The sequence below is a fragment of the Aspergillus puulaauensis genome, chromosome 1 (assembly GCF_016861865.1).
Source record: "Aspergillus puulaauensis MK2 DNA, chromosome 1, nearly complete sequence".
Lineage (NCBI taxonomy): Eukaryota > Fungi > Ascomycota > Eurotiomycetes > Eurotiales > Aspergillaceae > Aspergillus > Aspergillus puulaauensis.
Genome location: NC_054857.1, coordinates 1,701,614 through 1,724,326, shown reverse-complemented (window position 1 = coordinate 1,724,326; position 22,713 = coordinate 1,701,614). Strand labels below are relative to the sequence as shown.

Sequence of the window (22,713 nt, the reverse complement as noted above, 5' to 3'; positions counted from 1 at the left end):
GCTGCTTCTCCGGACATTAAGTCGAAACAAATACAACTGCTCCGCCATTTACGCCTTCTACACAGATCGGATGAAATAAAAAACCCCATCTCAGCGAACTTCAATTGCCAATTAACCCACTTACAGCAAAGATCTCCGGTCCGAACTCCTGGTTGCCAGAACGAATATCTCTTTCACTGGGTTCACGACAACCTCTCACACATCCTTACACAAGAACCTGAGACTTCACTATGCCTCCGAAAGGACGGAAGCCAGCCTCGGCCACCGCCGGGCCCTCAAAAACAACAACAACAGCAACAACCGCAGGCCCCTCCAAATCTGCCGGAGTGAAAAAAGCTGCCAAGGGAGGCAAGGGAGCCACGGGGGGGAAGCGACCACCAAGGACATCAGACGCTCAATCAGATGTTCAGCGTAAGTTACCAACAACTTGACCTCAAAGCCATTCGAACATCTCAACCAACGCTTACGATCACAGCCGGAGACCCAACCCCCAAAGGCCGCCGGCGCCGGTACAAGCCCGGTACCGTCGCCCTTAAGGAAATCCGCAAGTACCAACGCTCATACGATCTTCTCCTCCTAAAACTCCCCTTTGCACGATTAGTGCGCGAGGTCGCATTGGACCTCCTCCCCGCAGAAGTCGGCGCAGAGCTGCGGTGGCAGTCGCATGCAATCCTTGCGCTCCAAGAGGCCGCCGAGGCCTTCCTAGTACACTTGTTCGAGGACACGAATCTATGCGCTATTCATGCGAGACGGGTTACGATCATGCAGAAGGATATCCAGCTTGCGCGTAGAATTCGCGGGGCGTGGGGTGGTCTGGGCTGAAAATTTCTTGCCTTGTTTTCCCTCTTCTCGATATCCTTTTCCCTGATATACGGGTAGGACTACAGAGTCGAGAAGCACCGAAACGGAAGCTTGTCGAATCTATCAGCTTTGTGCATTTCTTCAGTCTGATTTACCTTCTTGGCGAGAAAAATTCTGACCCTTCTTCTGCAATTCTTCGTCATACTCGGCTTCTCTAATTGTTGGTGCACGGGGGTTTCTTAGGCGCAGTGTGTTAAGGAGTCACTTCAAGACGGCATGTCTATTTCTGAAAGGGTGTTGATTATCTGCTTCTATTCCTGCTGTTTACTCGGGGTTTTTAAATTTCTGTCTGGAATGCGGTTTGTACATTACTAGTAAATAGGACAGGGGTGCTCATGGGATTGCGTCGTGTCCGAATACGATCAACGCGGCTACCCAGGTGTAACATACCTGCAGGTACCTGGACTAATTATCATTACTTATCAGCTTGGATTAGATATCTGTCCAATTCGAGTTATTTGTAAAAGTAATATTCTTGTTCCCATAATGGATAAACAATTACTCCCCCATCCATCTATAAGCTGCTTTGGCTTAATGGCACTCAGTATGCATGAAAATAATCCGGCCCATCACAACCGAAATAGAAAAGAAAATCTCAGACAATCGATGATCCCGTCATGGAAAGAAAAAAAAAAACCTCAACCTGAATGCGCCGATACCCCAGGGTCAGAGAAGAATGGTATCATAAATTTGCACCCATGCCAGACAAAAAACAAAACGAAAATGCAACCGGAGAAACAAACGAAAAAGGCGACATAAGAAGCAAAAGAAAATGTTCCGTACATTGGAAGAAGAAAAGCAGCTGTCGAGACGAATAAGTATGATGATGATGATGATGATGATGATGATGATGATGATGGTGATGATGATGGTGATGGTGATGGTGATGTATCGGTTGAGGAAGAAAGCTAGGCTGGCCGTCTCAAAGCTGGTGGCAGGCTCATCATCACCCGATTCCCTTCTTCCCGCACACCATTCGCCTCCTCGCCCTTCCCCTGCCTCTCGAGTGTTTCTGCAAGCATTTCATCCGTAACACTGACCCAAAGACGGTCACTGGCCTTTCCTGCCATTGCGCGACTGGCTCGAGCGCTCTTCTCAGCTTGTTCGCCAACTACTCCGCGGAAGTATTTCCAGCTCATAAACGTCAACGTTATACACGTAATTTGACTGTTTCCGATTGCCGTGGCAGATTGGAGGGCTTGCTGGAGATTTTGTTTGGTCTGAATCGTCGATTCCGTATGCACGGTTGCGCAGAGCAGGTAGTAAGCCGCCTGGATGTATTTGTTGGGGCTTGAGCGGCAAAATGATTCAAGGGCAGATAAGATGTTCGGAAGGTGAGAATGAGATGGATGAGATGGGTCACCGAGGATGAGCACGGTGTTGATGGCGGCTAATATCGCGATGTCGCGATGAGGGTCGTTGCGGGCGGTTTTGCTAAACCCAGATAGTGAGAATATAGGGGATTGGAAGGCGGCTAGGGCTCCCTGTAGATCACCCGTGGCCTGGGCGATAGTACCCGCTGCGTACTCCATCAGGCATTGGATAGAGTCCGGGAGGTCATCACCCATCGCTTCTGTCTCTTTCTGGAGCTCCTTCAGGGTTCTATTTGCGAGGTCCCAATCTGTTCGGCTACAGGCCAGAAATACTTGGTGAGCGAGTAGATTGCAGAATAGCGTCCTGCGCCATTCCACGCGCCTATTGGCACTGACCAACGATTCTGTAATCTCTTGCGGCTTTTGGAAGTTACCTGCAAAAGTCAGCGACCAGTATTAGAGCATATAAATGATTCAACGAACCCTTGAGCATGCGCACTCCTTCCTGCAGGAACTTTTCAGCCTTGCGTCCATCGTGTGAGTTCTTACAACCCAGCGTAATCGAGCTGAGAAAGTAACAAAGTGCATAAAGGTCGTGTTGAGGCAGCCAACTGAAGCTAAGAAGCAACGTGCCATTCTGAACTTGAAGAATGTCTCCCGTGTCCATAGAGGAAGGCCCCGCTGATTTACCACTTAGTGGTATGGAGAATGATCCATCAGCACGCCAATTTGAGTCACTCAACCGCTCATCCATCAGGTCCTGCAAAACCTTGAGTTTTTGTGAGGATTGATTGACGTCGTATTCAAGCAAACTGCAACAGATATCCACAATCTGTACTAGCGTTGCAAGCTGCGGGATATGGCGTAGCTCATCGTTCAGCTGATGGCTTCGCGCAGTGGCTATTGCACGCTGAGCCTGCTCAATCGAGTCAGAGCTATATCCTTGCTGAAGGTGTGACAATGCTTCGACGATGGAAGACATGGCGGAAACAGCCCTGTCCCCATTGCGGCTTGCCATGCTAGAAATCTTGTGGAGGTGCTGCAGAGCTGACGTCGATTCTTGATGAGCAAGCGAAGACAACGAAAGCGATACTCGAAGAAAGCGAAAGGCGAATTCCCAGGCGGAATGACGGTATCTAAGAATGATCAAAAACTGAGCTTAATCGTATGAGTAACGGGCGACCTACGCTTCAACGTCCTGTATCATCCCATCCACAGCCTTCAAGGAAGCTCTCGGGTTTGTCTTGTATAGCATCCGTGCCAACAGATGCTGCATGCTGTATTTCAGGTCAAGCATACGATTCTAGATGCGATAAGTATGATAGCCAACAATAGTGGCCTGGGAAATGGTCCTGATAGCCTACTCACTCGTTCACATAAATCAATCTAATTGAACCCCGTCAGTAATTAAGACCTCATATCATGGTTTAGAACTTGTACATACCCCTTTACTCAACGCCGTTTCAGCCTCCAAGTCGTTGTCCGTCTCCTCAAAGAGGATCCGTGCGTACCTCAGTCGCACCAAAGCTTCCACTCGCGGTTGTAATCTCCAATTCTAGACCAAATGCGTCAGAATCCCGAGACGGCACAGCTTAGGGCGTTCAATCAAACCTTTAAAACCGCTTCCAAACACCCAAGGCCCGTTGCGACCAACCTATAATACTCCTCGAGCTCCATTTCCCTCCTCAATAGCGCCACTGTGGTCCCATGACTGTGTGCAGCATTGAGATATTCATCGGCCATTGCCAATAAAAGCACTTGATAGTCTATACCCGGTTTCGCAGGCTTTTGTGCAGGCTGCTGGGTGGGCTGTTTTTGTGTTTGCTTCTTGGGAGGCGGACGTTGAATATGTTGCTGTACTTCAGGCGACGGGGCTGGTATCAGGACTTGAACTGGTTTCGGTGATGGCGCTGGGGGTGTAGCAGCAACCGCCGGCGGGTTTACTGTAACAGGTTTGGCCTGTACCGGAGGTTTCGGGGTGGCAGCGGGTTGCGCAGATTTATTGGAGTGTTGATTATTCACCTGGTTAGCGATAGGTACGGGGCTGTATGTCGGGGTAGGCGCTGGTATAGGTGTTGGTACTGGTGCGGGCGCAACTGGAGTGGACGTGGTGAGGGCCGGGGGGCGGTTGTTGCCAGCAACAGGTACCGCAGGCGGCTGTGTGCCATATTGAGGCGAGCGATGATTGCTGAAGGATGACGGTGAGGGAGACGGAAGAAGCGGCTGTTGGAATATATCCGAAGGATTCACGAATTGCGGTGGCGGCGGTTGTTGTTGCGGCGGAGGTGGGGGGGGAGGCTGCGGTTGATGATGGAGCTGCGGTTGATGTGGCTGTGGATTGTATACCTGGCCATAAGCCTGGTACGGTGGTACCATAACCTGGGGGTAGGCAGCGGGCTTGCCATACTGGTACGCCGAAGCGTTGGCATTCGCGTTGACAGCGTTCACATTGTTATACAGGAGCTGGGGCTGGATGGTCTGCTGGGGCGGCTGGAGGTTGTGATGCTGCTGCAGATACTGCGGGGAATATTGGCCATTATGGGATGGTGGGTAGCTCATCGCCCCGGGACACGGATGACACTCATCCAAGCCAGTGAAACCTGCTGAATGCCCGTGAGATCTGGAGTTGATGCGGTGGTCTGTCGGGTTTCTCTTCCACCAGGTCGCGAAGCCCGTTTCCTTTTTAGTTTCGGAATCGGAGAAACGCCAGCGCGCGGTCGACTAATGTGGACTAGCGCAGGCTATCGAAGCATACAGCACGTGAAAAGTACTTGTGGAACGTTTTAAGGTGTAAGTGCAGACGCATGTGAAGGAATCTCATATTATAACCAAAAATCAGGTCTATGTAAGTGATATGTCGTAAAAATAAAACCAGTAAATTAACGCCCAGTGCTTCAAGTCGAACCCCAACGCCGGATAATACCACTACGCCAAGCCCTAACAGTCGGATCATCTACACCACTTAATTCGTGTCGATGGAGCTATAAAGCTGGTTGAGCGATTGATCTTGAATCGCAGGGTCAAGGATGTTCATCTCCAAGGATGGGGGGTTGCGGAGAGGAGGGTGTTCGCGAATAGTCCACGGGCAGAGCTCGCTGCAGTTGTCCAAGTCGACCAAAGCCTCAGCAGGATGGATCCTCTGCGCAGCCCAGGTCGCATCTGGGATAGGCAGGGTACTTCCAAGACATCTTTCGGTCCAGAAGGAATAGATAACCGTTCCTGTTTCTTCGTCCACTCGGCAATGCTGCTGTCGCGGACACTTTAACAAAGTATTGCAGGAGTTGCAGATGGCTATTCGCCGACAGGAGGCGCAGTGATTTTCGTATAACTGGCATATCGTGGTCTGACAAACACCGGAGAGCCACAGGTCGACTGAGCGATGCGCACATCCAAAGCGGGAGGTCATGGACTCTTCTTTTCCAAGTTGTCCCGGGGCAGTCATCAAGTGGTATTCTGTTTTGATCTTTAACTGGTCTTCATCGTCCAACTCGGGATAGATCTCGATTTTCATTTGCGTGGAACCATAAGCTTGGTTGCATGAATGCCAGCAGAAGCGCTCTTGTACACCACCAAATTGTGAAGTCAAAAGTCCCACTGTCTTTCGGCGTATCTGCAAAAGCTCCACGAGCTCAACCTTGTCGCGAAAGGTCAGCTTTTTACACGGGCACAGGTCAACAATCCCGGCAAGGTTTCCCAAGATGCAGGTTCGATCCTCAGGCTTGCGTCTCAGCTCTCGGGGTGGGAAAGCGCTTCGTGGGTGGAGTTTGAGACATTTTGGACAAGCTTTCCATCTCGTATCTTCGAGCATCTTGATCAGCTGCCATCGAGTCGTGGCAAAGCTGTGTCCGTTGCGGTAATGGTGAAACAGCGGAGCAAAGTCTCGACTAAATTGAAGCGATTTGGAATTTAGAGTCCTTGCGGATATTGAAAATAGTCTCTTGCATGTCAACGCAAGACAGGCTTCTTCTAGTACCGGTAGGTGAGAATTGATCTCGAGTAATAATTCTGTGGGAAGTTCGAGTAGATAGCTTCGCCTTTGAGAGTTTTGCTCTCCGGCTCGCGCTTCTAAACCATGGGACCGGCGAGTCATGCTCATAACAACCCTCAGTTTAGCCCCAGCACGACGAATACTGTCTGCCATGACGTCTTGGAGGGCACTAGTGTCGACATGGGCCGTTTTAGGCGCGATGAAGCTCAGGAAACGAGCCCGACGGCTTGTAAATTGTAGTGAATCGTACTTTGACTGGTTCTGGCAGAGCTTCATGAGGAGCGTCTAGAGGCACTTGCTTTTTGCGTGCTCCGGGGTAACATAGTGAGTGTATATAGTAGATGTAGAAGTTGTGTAAGACAGTACCGCGTGACGGGCAGCTAGGCGTAGAAAGGGAAAAGGAGGGCCTTTTGACCTGGAAATAGTCTACGCATATGGTTGTCGGTTTTCACGCAAACGGAACACGCGCGAGTGTCACAGATTCAAAGTCGACATCAAGATGTCATCACGACTAGTCCACGCAGAGAGAGAACGGCCGTTTTCTTTGTTAGGTCTCCAGCCCGTGCCCACCGCTAGCGGTTCGTCAATAATTCATGCATGAAGAATAAGCCTGGGGTCATCAAACTGCGTTTAAAATTAGCATAATTTCAAATATTTCTGGTTTCGAGACGAGAGGTTCGAGTCGCTTGGGTATGCTTTTGGTTGTGGCCGCCCTTGACAGCCGCATGCGGCAAGTCGGCAAGTCTCAACGTCCCACAGCAGTGAATAATCCCAGAGAGGTCGGGATTGGATTAACCACCAGGTGTGCACCCCATTATCTGTTCATTTGCAGTGCAGTTGGACCTGGCAGAACTTCCACGATCTGCAAACACAAATAATCAAAGGATGTATCAAGTGATTGTTCTTTGCTCCATCAAGTGACCGTTGTTGGGTCAGCTGGAGACGGGAGACGATCGACGCCCCAAGTTCCGATAACGATAAGCGATAAGCGATAAGCGATAAGCCCGATAAGAACTATGTCATCATTTAGTCCAAGGTTGAGAGGAAAGATTTCGAAGTCAGAACTTCTGAAGTGCGTTTGAGGATGATTTGAATGAGAGATGGGGCTGGTTTGCAGCTCCTAATGTGGTAGGCAGGGTTTTGCCGACCCACACCCCAATATAAGGCAGTTGTATATTTAGTTACTTGGTGACAGGGATCATGACTCAGGGTGTACTTGTTAAAGCACTCTGGATGCTCTAAAATACAACTTTATACTTGGTTACTACCGTCTTGGAGATAGAGAGCATGATTTTATATACAGACTGCTTCCTCGGGACTAGGGTATACATAATCTTGAGCTCTGATTCAACTTCAATAGACACGATGTTGATCAATCCATCGCAATTCCATGCATGTTAAGCAAAGCTGCCACTTCCCCGACTTGGTCACTTGTTAGATATATCTAGGGTTCGACTTTAAAGAGCAGTATTCTACCCTAGGCGAGTGGCGGGGTGTTGTTGCATGAGGCCCTCGTCTGCACGACCTGCAGGATTGGGCATTTATAGGGGGAACCCCCATTTCAGTCGAGATGAGACACTTATGCTTACACTTGCTGGTCATTTTGCTTGTACATTATCGTCTTAAATAAACCAAGAATTATGACAGGCCATATACCGAAACTCTCTTATGTTGTCTGCCTTATTTTCCTAACGCTCTCCCGACGATTCGCCATGCAATCCAGATGCCGACGAGAGTACGTGTTGTGGTCCGGAGTATATATGTCTCAGCAATACGATATGCAGGCATAAGGATCATGCATGGAATATTCGTGGTACCTGCACGGATCCAACATAGACCAGCAGCGATTGCCCTAAGTATATTAAGATCCACGGTAAAACACTGTCCGGGGCAGCGATCATTGATTTTCTTCCAACAACCATATCGCTGTACCAAAACTCACCTTCCACTCAATACAAAGAGTTACTGTTTGCCCACTGACCGCATCTTCCTTGGTTGTTTGGACTGTCTAGATAGTGTCTTGGCAGATCCACTGGTTAGGTTCTCCGCCACTGCACAAACTTCCGAGGTTGCTGAAACTAAGTATATCCAACCTTGGAACGTTGATAATCTTTTTCTTTTTTTCGCCCGGGTATATTTTCCGTTTGCACCTCTCTCCCGGTTTGATAAAAAATTCGTCCTAATCTTGCCAGCTGAATCGCTCCGTTTGCTCCTGGTGACACTCTTTACTTTAAGTGGAGCTTGGATCCTATGGCTGCCTCGGCTGCTTTTCAACCTTCCACCTTTTCCAGCCCAGGGCCCGTATCGGTCCTTGTAGGTCTGGTGATTGCAATGGGGATTTTCTCTTGGGCTCGTCCCAGTGGGAGAATATCCTTTTTCCGCTCCAAAGAGAACAACCTCTTTCTCGCCAGGAAATCTAGCAATTCGGGTGCAAAGGAGCAGACCACACTGGCCGAGCTCTGCCGGACTGCCACGCCAAAAAGATGCGATCTCAACCCTTTGCTGTTCAACGGCCATCTGCAGACTTGCTGGACTGCAGTGAAGTTCGACGGGGTTCCTGTGCACTACAAGCGCCGCATTTTCGAGGCCGACAGTGTCAGGTACCAGGGTCAGTTTGCGATTGACTTTGTCGTCGAGCCGTACGAAGCACCCAATGACCCTCTGGCAACCGATGCGGAGAGAAAGTACACCCTGCCATCGGGTCTCCCGGAACGGACGGCAATGCTTTCTGAGGAGGAATTCGCTGCCTTGCCTTCAGATGATACGAAGCCCATGCTCGTGGTTCTCCATGGTTTGAGCGGTGGCTCCCATGAACTTTACCTCCGCCATGTAGTCCACCCCATGATTGCGAACGGCGAATGGGAAGCTTGTGTTGTAAACTCTAGAGGCTGTGCCCAAACAAAGATTTCTACTGGTGTTCTCTACAACGCTCGTGCTACTTGGGATGTTCGTCAGGCCGTGAAATGGCTGCGAAAGACTTTTCCCAATCGGCCCCTCTTTGGTATTGGTTTCTCTCTCGGTGCAAATATCCTGACCAACGTGAGTCTTTCTTGTTTCTTTCAAGTGGGCAGTCAGTTAATTTTTCCTAGTATCTCGGCGAAGAAGGTGATGCTTGCGAGCTGAAGGCAGCAGTCATTTGTGCCAGCCCTTGGAACCTGGAAATTAGCTCACATGCTCTTCAAAGTAGCTTCATGGGGCTACAGGTTTACAGCAAGGTCATGGGAACCAGCATGAAACAGCTTTTCGAACAGTATGTATCATTGTATTGGATCATCTGCCGATTTACTAACTATCTCCCAGACATGCCGAAGAGGTTATTAAGAACCCCAGGATTGACGCAGAGGCAATCAGGAGCATCACCTATTTGCACGAATTTGACAGGTGTGTACTATATTTTCTGATTGCATATTGGCCCTTCCTGACGGTGACTTCCAGGGCTCTGCAATGCGCACTGTGGGGTTATCCTACAGAAGGCGCCTACTATCGTGATGCAACTTCTACCGACTCTTTGCTCGCGATCCGGATCCCCTTCTTTGTGATCCAAGCCGAGGATGACCCAGTAAGATTTCCAAGACAATTCCCGAATACTATACACTAACGAAAAATAGATTGCAAGTATATCTGGGCTTCCTTTCCAGGAGATCGCTCAAAATCCATACGGTGTCATGATGACAACGTCCTGGGGTGGACATCTAGGCTGGTTCGAATTCGGCGGCGATAGATGGTTTGTGAAGCCGGTGAGTTCCCATCTCCCGCAGTATAGGTATATTCGTACTAATACATGACAGGTGACTAATTTCCTGAATATCATGGCCAACGAAATTGATCTTAAATCGCCTCCTGTGGTTGAGAAGCCCGAACTGGTGCATGGACAAACATCCGACCTCCACAAAGATGCCGCTATAGAGTCCACAGCGGCAAGCTTCAGTCCGATGCAGCGTAAACTTACTCTGCCCATTATCAATTAGCGTATTAAATAGCGTGTTACCTAGCGACGATACATTGCTTGCTTTACGATTTGGTGGAGACTTGTTGTTGGTTGACGATGACGATATTCGTCACGAGTGTCATTCATGTCATGCTTCGAAAGATATAGATAGATAGACCCATAGAAACGCCGATGACCCCTCTAAACACAAACTTGAACATGCTATACACAATATTACTTTTGTACAAAACCACTCAAGCAAAGGCAACGCTCTTCTTTTTGCTGCCTGATTTCGGCTTTGGACTCTCTGCCCCAGCCTTATCAGCCTTATTTGACTTTGCGTTCTGCGAAGCGCCGCCTTTGCCCTTGCGATTTTGGCGGATTGAATCTTTCACATTTTCCTGTACAATGACCATGTTAGCAAGAATCCACTTCGACACAGCCGAGTGCTCGTGGCGTACCAGTTTATTTTTCTTCTCCGACTGTCTAGCTTCCGCCTCTTTCTTCTTTGCCTCACGGATCTCTTCCAATTGTCGAGCCTTCATGATCTTAGATTCGATCTGGCCCTCCTTCTCTGCATTAACCATAGCAAAAATAGTCATCATCGCCTCCTAAAAAGAACCAAGCGAGTTAGCACTCCATATCCATACCACATGCATTGGATATCACAAAGGAGACGACAACATACCGGGTCATCAACAAAGGTCTTTCCCTTCTTCTTCCCCTTGGGATTCATCACACCAACAGGCGTAATCATATTTAACTTGGGTAGATCCAGCTCTGCCTCTGAGTATTCTCTCTTCTTGGTCTTCTTGAGTTGACTTGACTCGGTGCGCGCCTTGGATTTCACCTCCTTTGGCGGCGGTCGCTTGACATTCTTCTTGCTCACTTTTGAGCCGAGGACTTTATTGCTCTTCGAGTCGCCTTTTCCAGAAGTCTTGGGCTTTGCGGCGCCTTTCGTTGGCCCCATCTTGAGGGAGAAAGTTTCGGTGGGGGTTGAGGGATTGTCAGAAGAGAATAAATCCAAAGGATATAGATGTTAAATCTCGGGACCTGATGTGATCACGCAGCTTTTGAACGGAGAAAAAAAAACACGATAAACTATACAAAAATGAAAAACAGAGTACCAGCAGCACATTGCATTATGCTAGACCAGCGCGCAGAAAAAAAAGATTTCCTAAAACGATAGGCGGTAAAATTATGCCCGCTGAGGTTAGTTTCTCTCCACACGCGACGCTAATCCAAGCCAGGCCGGCAGCAAACCTCAGGTCTTCAGCATCCTGTTCTTCCCCTCACAACCACTCCCGCCCCTCCGCAGTGTGCCATTGGCGTACACCGAGAACGATATCTCTTCAGGATGACCATCAACCCGACCTACCTCGCGCAGCGCACCCGCTCCTGTACGTGCTCTCTCCCAGCCCCGAAACGGTCCGACGACTATCTTTGAAATTGCCGCGATGTCAATGGCTAGAATCCAACGCTGACCTGTTTTGCTTCTGTATAGCTGTTAACTTGGGCGATGCGAAGAAGCGTGTTCTTCTGTCCTACCGGGACTGGCTCCGAGCTGTTAGTACCCCAATTGCGTCTGTAAAATGACGCTGTCGCTCCCGGTGGTTGTGGTCTGATTGATACCTTGATACCGCATGGGCTTCGGCATCTCTGTTCTTCATCCCACACCCAGCCGCGTGAAATATGCCGACTATTATGCTACGTTTTTCGATTGCAGAGAGGAGAGCTAACCATGTCGCACTTATCTAGTCCCCTGAGATCCAAACAATGTACTCGCTGAACCTCCCCGTCTCCGCCATCCGCACAAAGATCCGCCAGGAATTCGAGAAGCACCGCTACGTCAGCCAGCTCAACGTCGTCGATGTGCTGCTATTCCAGAGCCATGCCGAGTTCCAGGTTAGTCCGCATATCTATACCCATGCTGTCGAGCCTGTCCTCCGAGCTATGCATCAACAAGTTCGCGGCTATACACATGCAATCCAGATAGACCCGATACTACCACACCACCGCCACGCCACACCAGCTAACACTATCCATCACAGGAAACCCTCAACTACTGGAAACAGCTCTCCCATGTGATGAAGTACTTCCGGCCAGAGGAGGACCCAGGTGCCCGGCTACCCCCCAACTTTATCTCCGGCTTCTTGGAGGGCCGCAATTAAACGCATTGTTTCTCTTAAACCGTCTTTTCCATTTTGTCTTTTTTTTAAACTTAGCATTGAGATTCCGATCCGATTGGGTTCCTCTTGTCGCGACGCTGATAGAGGGTGTTCAGCGACAAGAGGGTGTTATGTATATACTAGGGTTGTCAGAATAAGTAACGTCTTCCTTTACTCTGTGGGTATTTATCTGTAGCTTGCTTGTAGTAGCGGATGTGGAAATTAATGCGCCATACCACGGCGGTTAATGCCTAGAAACCCGGTAGTAAAGGCAGGATCAAATGATAGCTGGGAGTACACCACCTCACCTCACCCGTCTATCCAATCCAGACCGAATAGCACGATCAACCTCATGCACGCAATGCAGATCTATCATTTCGCCAATATACACAATATCAAAAGACGAACTTTTCTACAACAAAAACGCCAATCCAAACACAGAACCAGAAACAGATAATAATATAACAGTATCAGTCAGCAGATATGCCGAACTGAATTCAGTTCATGACTCCATCCTATCCGCCTGCTCCGCATTGAACGTGTCCCGCGCATCAGTGAACTTGTCTGTTACGACGTCACATAGATCCATCAGGCTGTCGAGGCCCTTTTCTAGAGCTTCGACTGCGGTTGTTGTATCTTTTGAGGAAATGGGTTAGCCGGGTTGGGTTCCAATAGGTTAATAAAATAAGGGAAACACACCATATGTCTGAATCCGAATGTTCATCTTCGACTCTGAGGGGTGCGGAATTGTGTATCCACAGAATTCAACATCGGGGCTGTAAAGTTAAAAAAACAATAATATCAGCACCACACACATATAATTGAAGGTTCGAATCACTTGTCCAAGCATCCAGAAAATCGAGAAGGCCGAGAAAAAGGAAACATACTTCTTCATAATCGCATAACGGAGCGCATTCCCTAATGTATGTCCCTCGCCCTCGAACTGGAACGAGGCTGCTGTGTCTGTAGCGCCGGGTAACTATTCACATAAATATACTTGGTTAGAACTAATGCAATTCAATGTGATCCAGTCCTGTACGGTCCGCGACTATTCAACTGGTGGCAAGTGAAGGACCACGTACAACGACAATGCGCTTCTCTTCGAGCTCCGGCTCCGGCTCCTGCTGCTGCTGCTCGGTTTGCTCGTGCTCCTGGTTCTGAGCGTCGACCATGGATTGGTCGTTATCTTGAGAATGTACGGACGAAGGCATTGAGGTCTGTAATATTTAATATTTAATTGGGAGTATGCGTGGACCGGAGTGCGATATTGCGGGGTGGGATTGATGGTCGCTCGAGCGGTGGCGGGAAGCCAATGCGATATGTTGTGTGGTAATTGTGTATCAGGCTTTATTCTGTCGAAGCCGTGATTGTCTAGCGACGAATTCAAGAGTGGAGGCTAGAGGTTGAGGGCGATATTTGGGAAAAGGCTTGTTCCTCTTCATGAAAAAAGTCGAAAGCGGTTATCGATAGGCACTGACCGCCTTCGAGGTGGAAGTGTTGCCTGAGGCTCTCATCCACATGGTGTTGGCTCTCCGCAATTCAAAGCAGCTACTACCGTAGGTGGTAAATTATTTAGGTGTCCCTTGAATTTCGTTTGGGGTCATAACGCCATGGTATAATGGCTCGTCAAGCGTGACTGACTCGGGATCAACTGTTGACCAAAGATGGTATAATCTACTTGCACGTGGAATCTGATCTATACAGCCTGACTGGAGACCGCAGCACAAACGACGGAGTCTATGGACCGCTTTTTGTTTGCGGTGTAGATAGTGACAAGTTTAGTGTGGACACTATTAGCAATCCAACTGTTGACCCGGAATGCTGGTTGCATAATCACACCACACTCTCCCATCGCTCTATAGGTATTTCCCGTCACGCACTGAGCTGGCGGCATGGGTGCGAGTAGTTGCTATATGAATCAGGATATATGACAACCGCAGCTATTTACCCATTACAGGGTGTGTAAATTAAGAGCAATAATAGCATGAGTTTTCTCCCAGCCGAGCTACAAGGTGTGGCAGGTCAGCATTGGCGCTGCAACCACAGCAGGGGTTGTGGATACAATCCCTGCATGCCGTGAGTCTGGCCATATAGATAAAGCAATGAAACAGTCTGGAAGTTCCTCGACCAGCCAAGGTGCGGCCAGTGGTACCGAACTCCACGTATGAGTTGGTAGATTGATAAGCCCGTGCGGTGCATATGGGGAACTGTGTGTTGCCAGCTGGCTGGCGTGAGTTGTAGACTGACAAGTGTTCTGTTGGAGGGTATCATAGTAATATTACTCCACAAGATATCGAAGTTCAGGTCCAGGGTCCAAGTCCATTTTAACCAGGATAAAACGGATAAATAGTCGGAAGAATAAGCGGCAGCAAACAGAAAGGATGGCGTGCTTGAGACAGTATATCTCACTCAGCACTCGGTACGGAGGAGTTACGTACTTTGGCGAGCAGGGTTTCCAAGCGGCTTCTGCCCACTAGAAAAAGCTACACCTGCAGAGCGATCTTCGCCTGGAAAAGCTTCCGGTGCAGTGGTTGGGATGGGACTAAAGGAAAGGCTATTGAAGCGAGAGGCTTTTCCACTTTCAGGTTCCAGCTTGGAGTTTGGACCCTTTCAGATCATCGATTTAGTCGCGAAGATCAATTCTGACAGCAGAGTTCAACTCGTGGAGGGCCAGCAGGGCCAGCACGGTCCTCCAAACCCAGATCGAACGAAGGCACAAAAGTACACGACGGGCGAGACGGTCCAACTTGAGGAGACTGCCTGGCAAAATCTCACCTCATCTTCTGCTTGCGCATGTGTGTCTGAATTGAAACCCGAGGAGAAGCCGGATGGAATGTGAGACGTCGAATCAGGTAAATTATTGACGAGAAAAAGAAAGCAACAATGCGGGCAAGACTTCCCACAAGCGGTTAACTGGGTGAGGGGGAGGGATCGTGATTCATAAATGTGTGACAGGCGATGGAAGCCGAGACTACCGACCACTGGGAGATGGTCCAAGTGTTGTTTCCACTGGCGCCAACCAGGTGGGTGCTCGTTGGGGCGATGAAACATTCCATCACCACCGGCACACAGCATCTCAGGCTCTCAGCATCGTGTCCGGCTTGAAGACAAAGAGCTTCCAATTTCAGACCCCAACTGACTTGGCCAGGCTTTTGAAGTTTGATGGAGAGGCCCGTGGAGGCCCATCAACCATCCCTCTCCAGACCCCATCCAGAGCGTGCCCCAAGCGCCGGCGCCAGGATCTTCATAGGCTGGATCGATCTGGATGGGTCGCTGACTCGCTGGAGCTGGAGCCCCTGCTTCACGAACTGCACAGACGCTGAGTTTCTCCGTACCATGCCCCCGAGTCGTCGCAGCGACCAAGTCAAGCAAGAGGGTGCAGAGAATCCAACACTCGGCTGGCACGGGCACGGCGAGTCGCCGACGAGACCCTGGGGGCTTATATGGGCAGCGTGGACGGCCCCTTGAATCAGGAGGATTGTCGCAAGAGTGTCACATCATCCACAGCCAGAAACAAACCATGTCTCAGCCAGTGCCAATCAGCGCTGCAGGCGGCCACCCGCTCCACCAGCACTGAGCCAGGAACTGGAATCTGGAATCACGATGCATGGAATTGGGAACTGCTGAGCAGTTCGCAGTTGGTGGCTCTGTTTCAGCCCAATTTCGTTTTATAAACACAGAAGGATCTTAATTTCAGCGTGATCAGTGATCACAATTGTAGTCTTCGCTCCGAGCTCTTGTCGATTTCTCTCCCCCTCCTCAATCTCCTCCTCTCTCCGTCCTCTCTCCTATATCCTTTCCTCCGCCTCTTCTGCTCTCTGGGTCTCCCCGCGAGCTGCTTCCTTTCTCCGTCTCGCACTCCCACGGGCGCTTCTTTCTTTTTCCCGCTTTCTTTCTTTTCTTTTCTTTTTCTTTTTTTGCTCCTCTCCTTTCGGCCGGCTGCCTTCGTTCTGGGCCTGCTCTTTGACTTTCAGATCCCGGTCTCTTCTCCGTATTCTTACTAGTATTTCCTTCGATCTGTTGTCGCTGTCACACTGCCGCCCAGCTCTTGTTAGCCGCCCGCCTGTCCCTTCCCCTCCCCCCGAAGAGCAGGCATCGAAGCATTCCCAGCTCTTTTGTCCGTCTTTCAACCCAACCATTTGACAATCCTCCAAATAGGTGTTGGATCGCCTGCGGCCCTGTCACCCCGCGTCTTCTTTCGCCGTCTTTGTCCTCGTCGTGGTTCGTCGTTTGGGTTGTGGTTGTGGTTGTGGTTGTTGGTCGTCCAAGCTCCGTTCGCTAGCCTCAGCTCGGTCTCTGTTATCCCTCCATACCTTTTCACGAGAACAGACGTTTGTTAGCCGCCAAAACAGTGCGCTTTTTTTTTTTTTTTTTCATTTCATCCGGCCTCGCCTGTTTACATCGCCTGTCGCCAGCGCAACTTAGACGTTATTATATATAAAAAGAGCGTTTATGTTACCAGCCGCAAGGGTGCCCTTGTGATCCTCGACGATCGAGTATCATAGTCGCTCTCGTTGAGACCCGCTGCTCCGCCTTCCAGCCACCCTATACCTTAACCGTCTGTCTTGTCGCTTGCTTTCCGACTTGATTTTTTGTGAACTCGGATAATGTCTACCGCCGTCGCATCAGCCGCGGCCGCACCGCTCCCATCTCCTCGCATGAACAGAGACTCGAGTCCGAGACGGCTGGCTCCAGCAAATACCAGCAACCAATCCAGCTCTACGCCACCGCGCGCGGCCATTGTGTCTCGAGATGGGTCTTCCAATAAGAGTTCCCCTGCCGGGAAGAAAATGACTTCTCCCTCGTAAGTACCTGACAAAGACTATGAATATGACAGAAGAACCAAATCTGATATCCCGATAGCTCGCAGAACGGCAGCAACCCCCCGAAAGTTATCGTGAAAAAGGAGCCGCCCTCGTCGCCTGGAATGCAAACCAGTACCCGCCCCCGACCCCGAAAACTCGACCTTTCTACCAGCCTTCCTACCTCCGAAAGATTGTCAGCCCGGGCCCCGGGTGGTCCTATGACTGCTCGCGATGTTAAGATGCAGGACGTGGGAATCGCCTGCCTGTCGCCTGGCTTTCAGACTCACGACCCGATTATGCGGGAACAACTGCAAAGAAGCCTATCAGTGCGCGACCAGCAACGGCATATAATTGAAGCCAGGCTCCAAAAATCGGCTAAAGATGACGGTCCAGACGGCGTCAAACCGTCCGAATCCAACCCATTTAGTATCCCAAAGGCCGGTGCTTCGAAAAGAAGAGCCCCCCCGGGGCTCTCCATTGTACCCCCAACGGCGGCCCAGTTTGCGAACGAGCGTGTCGTCCAATCTGCACCACTTAACCAGACATTTACGGGCCGTCATCAGCCACAACCGCTAACGCGGCACGTGGTGAACCAGAGCCCAACACTAGGCTCTAGTTCACATATTCACCATGTACCTGCCACACAAACCAGCAATCGCCTTCCACCCCTTTCAGATGTTTTCGGCTCCGATGCCCTGGCAGCTTCTCGGGACCATGACTCGAACCGCACTCCTTACTACCAGGGATCAACTGCATCTAATTCAAACCAGTCAAATAACCTGCCTCCTCTACCATCGCCCAGAATACCGGGGAGTGCGCAACAATCGAACCGACCCCGCGAATACCGTTCAGCCGAGGAGGCAGTTCAAGATTTATCTGGTGGGCGAGAAGACCTACTGCCACGTATTGTGCACTACGGTGGACATCAACCTCCAACCCCGCCTTCCCCCCGCGCCGTCAATGGTCCAAAGTCAGCTGTGCCTCACCTTGAAACTGTGCCAATGGGGAGTGCGCACGCTCCGCATCATCCAGCACCATACGCAGCGGAAGGAACTTCTCGTCGCCGTCCCAGAAGTGAATATGAGCGGGATAACGGAAGCCCACCCTTGGGGCATGGACCCGATTCTCATTATAGACCCAATCCCGCATTGGGACATGGTGCGGGTGCTGCCTATGGTCCGTTTGGGGCAGGGCGGGACTCTCCGGAGACGCAGCGGAGAAAGAAAGAAGAATTCTTGGGTCTCTGTGCTCGCGCCTGGGACCTATTCCATTCTTAAACTTGTGCCAACTAGTTCACAAGCGGTATTAGTTATATACGGTCTTTGATGTCCATCTTGTAAGGTATAAGCCGGGATGGAATGGCTGCGCATGATGATCTGAGATGGATATTTGAAAGTATGATTGGCTACACGAACACAGCATGAACTGCACCATGGAAGGTTTTACATTTGCTTTCGTTTGTTATTTCTTACTCTACGGAGTGTCCGGTTCTCATTTGTTACAATACCATCCAGGTAAAAGGACACTTTTTTGCTTCAACCTGGCTCTATTTACAAACCAGGAGGCGTTTATACGGAGTTTATTGTCTTATTTATTCCATGTTCACAGGAATCTTGTCCATACCAGTTTTCGATCTTTCCTCGTTTCGGTGATCATTGTATGGCTTCGATGCCCTGTTGCGATACCATCTGTTTATTCATTATCATTCCCCCTTCGCGTTTGGCCTTCAGGGCCATTTTATTTGCAGGACATTTCATTTGAGGTCATCTCATTACGCGATAAGGAAAGGATGCGGATAGTTTTGGATAATGTCAACTAATAAGTGTGGCCATCTTTTGAGTTTATACTCCCGTTCTCGCCCTATTAGACGCTGTATTCTATTTCTAAGCATGTACAACCAAGTTATCGATTATGAACATTGTGAAACTGCGGCAGTTCAGTCGAGACGTTGCCGTTTCCTCGGGGCTGCGTCAAAGCTATCGCTTAGCCCTCTACGCTCCATCGGCATCTCCTTCCTCTCCTTAGCAGTAGCCTTCTTTCGTCTTCTTTCCAGCGCCTTTAAGCGGTCCTTCGACTTCATACCCTCATATTTCTTCAACAAGGCCTGTTTCTTAAGATCTGAGTTCTTCAAGAAATAAGGCGTAGCCTTCTTGCCCTCGCGAATAAGCTGTTTTTCCCGTTTCTTATGTTCGGACAAGATATCCTTCTCGCGCTTATTATTCTCAATCGAACGCATCCGGTCTGCCGCAGACCGAATTTCTCGCTGTAGCGCCTCCCTCCTCTTCACATCCTTCGTCTTGGCAAGCTGGTCCTTCAAATCCTTCAGTTCCGCGGCGCGATAGTCGTCCAGAAACGAATAAGCGTCGCTCGGGGCAGACTTTCCTCCCCTGCGACCAACAATCGTTGGATCGAATCTCGGGTCCCGGGATTTAGGTACACTCGGTGGTTCAACGATAGTGCGTTTCCGAGAAACAGCGAACTTGGACGATTGTATTGTAGGTGCATGTTTTGAGGAGCGAGATGCCGGCTTCTCAAACCTCGAAGTCCCTTCCTTTGACGTTGCCGATGCTTTGCGTTTTTGTTCGCGTGCCTCTTGGATCCGGGCTCGGATGTCGTTTAGTGGTGAATTTGTTGCTGGTTCGTCGCTTTCTTTCGCACCTTTCGTGCGCCGCTTACCGTTGGACCCGAACGACGCTTGCGCTTTGGCGAGCGCGCCGAAGGATATGTTGTTAATGGATGATTTTACGTCGTCATCATTATCGCCATCGTTGTCGTCGTCGTCTTCTTCAGAGTCGATCTCGCTTGCTTCTGGTTCTGAGCCTTGGGCTTCGGAGGGGTTGGACTGGGAGGATGGGTTAGTGTCTACCAAGAGTGGTACTTCACGGTCTGAGTGTTCTTACCTCATCATCACTCCCCTCTGATATTTCACTGGCGTTGTCTGAGCCAGACTCGTCAGATCCCTCGGCATCGCTGAGTACCTCTGATTCTGATCCGTCGGAGTAGACTTCTTCATCATCATCTGCGCGAGCTCGCACTCGACGGTTGAGGAGATCTGATATAGCCATTGTAATCGACCTATTCCTCAAGACTGGCCAAGATATATGTCCAATCAAGCCGGAATATAGCACTGCGGACCATGGACTAGCCAGTTGAAATTATTGATAGCGGTCTGAATTCTGCCAGAATATCAAAGCGGGCGGTCACGTGCGCCACGTCGATACTGATCTAGATTTTGCCTAACACAAGCGGAGTCCAAGATTCACTCCATCTTTCAATGTTCTGTTTCTTCATTGTACATATTGCTGCTTCTCATCACGTTTGGTTTCCGTTTTGCGTATGATTGCATTGCAGTCCGGCTTAGCCTGACGCCATTCATTTCCTCTATCTCCTCAGTCTCTCGCTTGTCGCCTCGTCTCTTTTGCTCCGATGTCCCGGTGTGGGGCGTACGATAAGGTGCGTATACCGAGTCGCACTTGGTGCAAACACAAGGTACCTAACTAACTCCTGGAAGTTATTTTCTCGAACACTCGCTAGCTATCGCTCTTTGCCGAAACATTGTCCACGTTTATTGTTTATCGCAAAAGTTCCCGTCGCCCGCGCTAGTACCAGCAGGTATCCGATGCTCGCGCCTGCAATGAAGTCCCAACCGTCGAACGCCGAGTCCAAAACTGTAGATGGAAAGCGCCAAGGAGGCACAATACCCAACCCTAGGTCATCTTGGAGGCCGTACCGCGGTCGATGGAATGCCAAAGTGGCCTATCGGGATAATCGCAAAGAAGCGCCTCGGGAAGAACCCGCTACCCATGATGCCCATACGTCGCGGCGAGGCCGGCCACACCAAAACCAGAGAAATCCTAGAGTATATTCAAACGGGGCGACGAATTCGAATTCTTATGATGGCCTATCAGGAAGGTCACACTCACCACGGTGGGAAGCGCCGTCGCAACAACCGCCCCAATCGCAGAATGACCAGGCGCAGTTGCCTGCAAACAATACTTTCGCCGACTTCCCAATGGTGAACCCATTTAATATGTTCAGTGGCCTTCCAGTACCCTCAGATCTTTCGGCATTTCAGCCACCGTTTTCCACGCCAAACATGTCACAGCAACAACAATCACAATTCCCTTCGCAGTTTGATCCGTCTTTACCGAATCCTGCATTTTTTCCTTTACTCGGTGGTGGGAACCCGTTTCTAAGTATGCCGCCGTTCCTATCACCGGCCGCTTTTATGAACCTCGATATGCAGAGTCAGGCAGCTTTAAACCCGATGTTAAATACTGTTGATCAGAACGGAACACCTACTTCGGCTGGTTTCGGTGCGGCTGCTCCCTTGGCGCCGGATCAGAAACGGCCCAGTGCTGCTAAAGCCCATCGCCAGGCTTTCAAAGCGCCCCGACCCCCTTCCGCGACAAATAAATACCTTAACCAATCATCATTATCACCCAAGTTAACATCATCTCCACGACCTTTGCTTGTAATCCTTGACCTTAACGGCACTTTGATATACCGGAAAACGAAGAAGTTCCCGCCATCATTCTCGCGAAGAGCTGGCTTGGATGAGTTCTTAAACGTCCTGGTTGAAAAGTACAAGGTCATGATCTGGTCAAGTTCAACACCACCGACAGTAGCCGCTGTCTGCCAGAAGTTGTTCCCAGAATCCAAAAGGAAAGAACTCGTCGCCGAATGGGGCCGGGATAAACTCGGCCTCACGAAGTCTGAATACAACTCCAAAATCCAGGTTTACAAGACTTTGGAAACAGTCTGGACCAATAAGCAAATCCAAGCATCATACCCAGGCAAAGCTCAAAAGGGTGGCCCCAAAGCAAAGAAACAGCCATCCCGCTGGGACCAGACAAACACCATCCTGATTGACGACAGCAAACTCAAAGCCCTTAGCGAACCCTACAACCTCATTGAGATCCCGGAATTCACTAACAACCCTGTTATTGACGAATCCGACCTTTTTCCCAAAGTCCTCCAGCGCCTCGAACTCCTCGCCAAATGCGACGACGTCAGCAAGATGCTCTACAAGTGGACATCCACATCCCCCGAAACAAGCATCCTCGACCTTGACCTAGGCCCCATCGAATGCAAACACGACAGCCTTGGTGATGACAGTCAGCATAACCATGCTGATCTCGACCCAGCCGAAGCCCGTAAACTCAGCCGCAAGACACGCAAGGCCCAGAAAAAGGCCGCTCGCAAAACCGCCGCCATCCTCGCAGCGAGGACATCTGCCTCAGATTCAGCTCCTGTCCAGTCGCTACAATATTCTCCGTCAAACCCACCTGCAGATGAACTCGGAAACCAGAATCGTCCTATGAATTCGATATCAAAGTCACAAAGGCAGAGATCGCCATCCTCTGCGTCGTCTGTGCAATCGGGGAACACCCTTCTTGACCGATTAGAAGAGTCTTTAAACTCTTGATGTGTATTACGATTCAATCTCGGTTGCTATTTGTTGGTTGTTAGTTGGTTTTGGCGGCTTGTCCATTGCATATATTGAGCTTCAATGGCAACGCTCTACTTGTGCATATTTCTCGATAGTGATACCCAATAAATTAACTACATTATATCATTTTTCTATTATTTTCTCTTTTTTTTTTTTTTTTTTTTAGCATAGGCTTGATCTCACTAGAGGTACATATAT

General features: G+C 49.8%; 10 protein-coding genes across 10 annotated transcripts; 5 read left to right on the top strand and 5 right to left on the bottom strand.

Annotated features, from left to right (window-relative positions):
* Positions 1-230: 230 nt before the first annotated feature.
* CSE4 (histone H3 family protein) lies at positions 231-822 on the top strand (the record flags this gene model as incomplete). The annotated part of the gene is made up of 2 exons (XM_041704052.1): positions 231-411; positions 476-822. The coding sequence occupies 2 exons, from the start codon at positions 231-233 to the stop codon at positions 820-822; spliced, it is 528 nt and encodes a 175-aa protein (XP_041550097.1).
* A 947-nt stretch (positions 823-1,769) lies between these two features.
* On the bottom strand, positions 1,770-4,733 carry APUU_10730S (uncharacterized protein; the record flags this gene model as incomplete). The annotated part of the gene is made up of 6 exons (XM_041704041.1): positions 1,770-2,608; positions 2,658-3,310; positions 3,362-3,477; positions 3,543-3,560; positions 3,619-3,729; positions 3,786-4,733. The coding sequence occupies 6 exons, from the start codon at positions 4,731-4,733 to the stop codon at positions 1,770-1,772; spliced, it is 2,685 nt and encodes an 894-aa protein (XP_041550096.1).
* Positions 4,734-5,136: 403 nt separating this feature from the next.
* APUU_10729S (uncharacterized protein) lies at positions 5,137-6,438 on the bottom strand (the record flags this gene model as incomplete). Its single annotated transcript, XM_041704029.1, has 1 exon — positions 5,137-6,438. The coding sequence occupies one exon, from the start codon at positions 6,436-6,438 to the stop codon at positions 5,137-5,139; it is 1,302 nt and encodes a 433-aa protein (XP_041550095.1).
* A 1,974-nt stretch (positions 6,439-8,412) lies between these two features.
* On the top strand, positions 8,413-10,130 carry APUU_10728A (putative hydrolase, alpha/beta fold family; the record flags this gene model as incomplete). The annotated part of the gene is made up of 6 exons (XM_041704018.1): positions 8,413-9,201; positions 9,252-9,412; positions 9,463-9,543; positions 9,598-9,721; positions 9,771-9,899; positions 9,951-10,130. The coding sequence occupies 6 exons, from the start codon at positions 8,413-8,415 to the stop codon at positions 10,128-10,130; spliced, it is 1,464 nt and encodes a 487-aa protein (XP_041550094.1).
* A 214-nt stretch (positions 10,131-10,344) lies between these two features.
* loc1 lies at positions 10,345-11,060 on the bottom strand (the record flags this gene model as incomplete). Its single annotated transcript, XM_041704007.1, has 3 exons — positions 10,345-10,491; positions 10,552-10,701; positions 10,779-11,060. 3 exons carry the CDS (start codon positions 11,058-11,060, stop codon positions 10,345-10,347), a joined length of 579 nt encoding a protein of 192 aa, XP_041550093.1.
* A 387-nt stretch (positions 11,061-11,447) lies between these two features.
* Positions 11,448-12,261, top strand: APUU_10726A (putative NADH-ubiquinone oxidoreductase B14 subunit; the record flags this gene model as incomplete). The annotated part of the gene is made up of 4 exons (XM_041703996.1): positions 11,448-11,490; positions 11,595-11,656; positions 11,849-11,995; positions 12,142-12,261. The coding sequence occupies 4 exons, from the start codon at positions 11,448-11,450 to the stop codon at positions 12,259-12,261; spliced, it is 372 nt and encodes a 123-aa protein (XP_041550092.1).
* A 499-nt stretch (positions 12,262-12,760) lies between these two features.
* Positions 12,761-13,469, bottom strand: RPC19 (DNA-directed RNA polymerase core subunit RPC19; the record flags this gene model as incomplete). Its single annotated transcript, XM_041703985.1, has 4 exons — positions 12,761-12,894; positions 12,958-13,034; positions 13,146-13,237; positions 13,341-13,469. 4 exons carry the CDS (start codon positions 13,467-13,469, stop codon positions 12,761-12,763), a joined length of 432 nt encoding a protein of 143 aa, XP_041550091.1.
* A 3,396-nt stretch (positions 13,470-16,865) lies between these two features.
* Positions 16,866-18,340, top strand: APUU_10724A (uncharacterized protein; the record flags this gene model as incomplete). Its single annotated transcript, XM_041703974.1, has 2 exons — positions 16,866-17,062; positions 17,122-18,340. The coding sequence occupies 2 exons, from the start codon at positions 16,866-16,868 to the stop codon at positions 18,338-18,340; spliced, it is 1,416 nt and encodes a 471-aa protein (XP_041550090.1).
* Positions 18,341-18,999: 659 nt separating this feature from the next.
* rrp36 (putative pre-rRNA processing protein) lies at positions 19,000-20,128 on the bottom strand (the record flags this gene model as incomplete). Its single annotated transcript, XM_041703963.1, has 2 exons — positions 19,000-19,905; positions 19,964-20,128. 2 exons carry the CDS (start codon positions 20,126-20,128, stop codon positions 19,000-19,002), a joined length of 1,071 nt encoding a protein of 356 aa, XP_041550089.1.
* Positions 20,129-20,489: 361 nt separating this feature from the next.
* APUU_10722A (NIF domain protein) lies at positions 20,490-22,491 on the top strand (the record flags this gene model as incomplete). Its single annotated transcript, XM_041703952.1, has 2 exons — positions 20,490-20,516; positions 20,575-22,491. 2 exons carry the CDS (start codon positions 20,490-20,492, stop codon positions 22,489-22,491), a joined length of 1,944 nt encoding a protein of 647 aa, XP_041550088.1.
* Between the last annotated feature and the right edge of the window lie 222 nt (positions 22,492-22,713).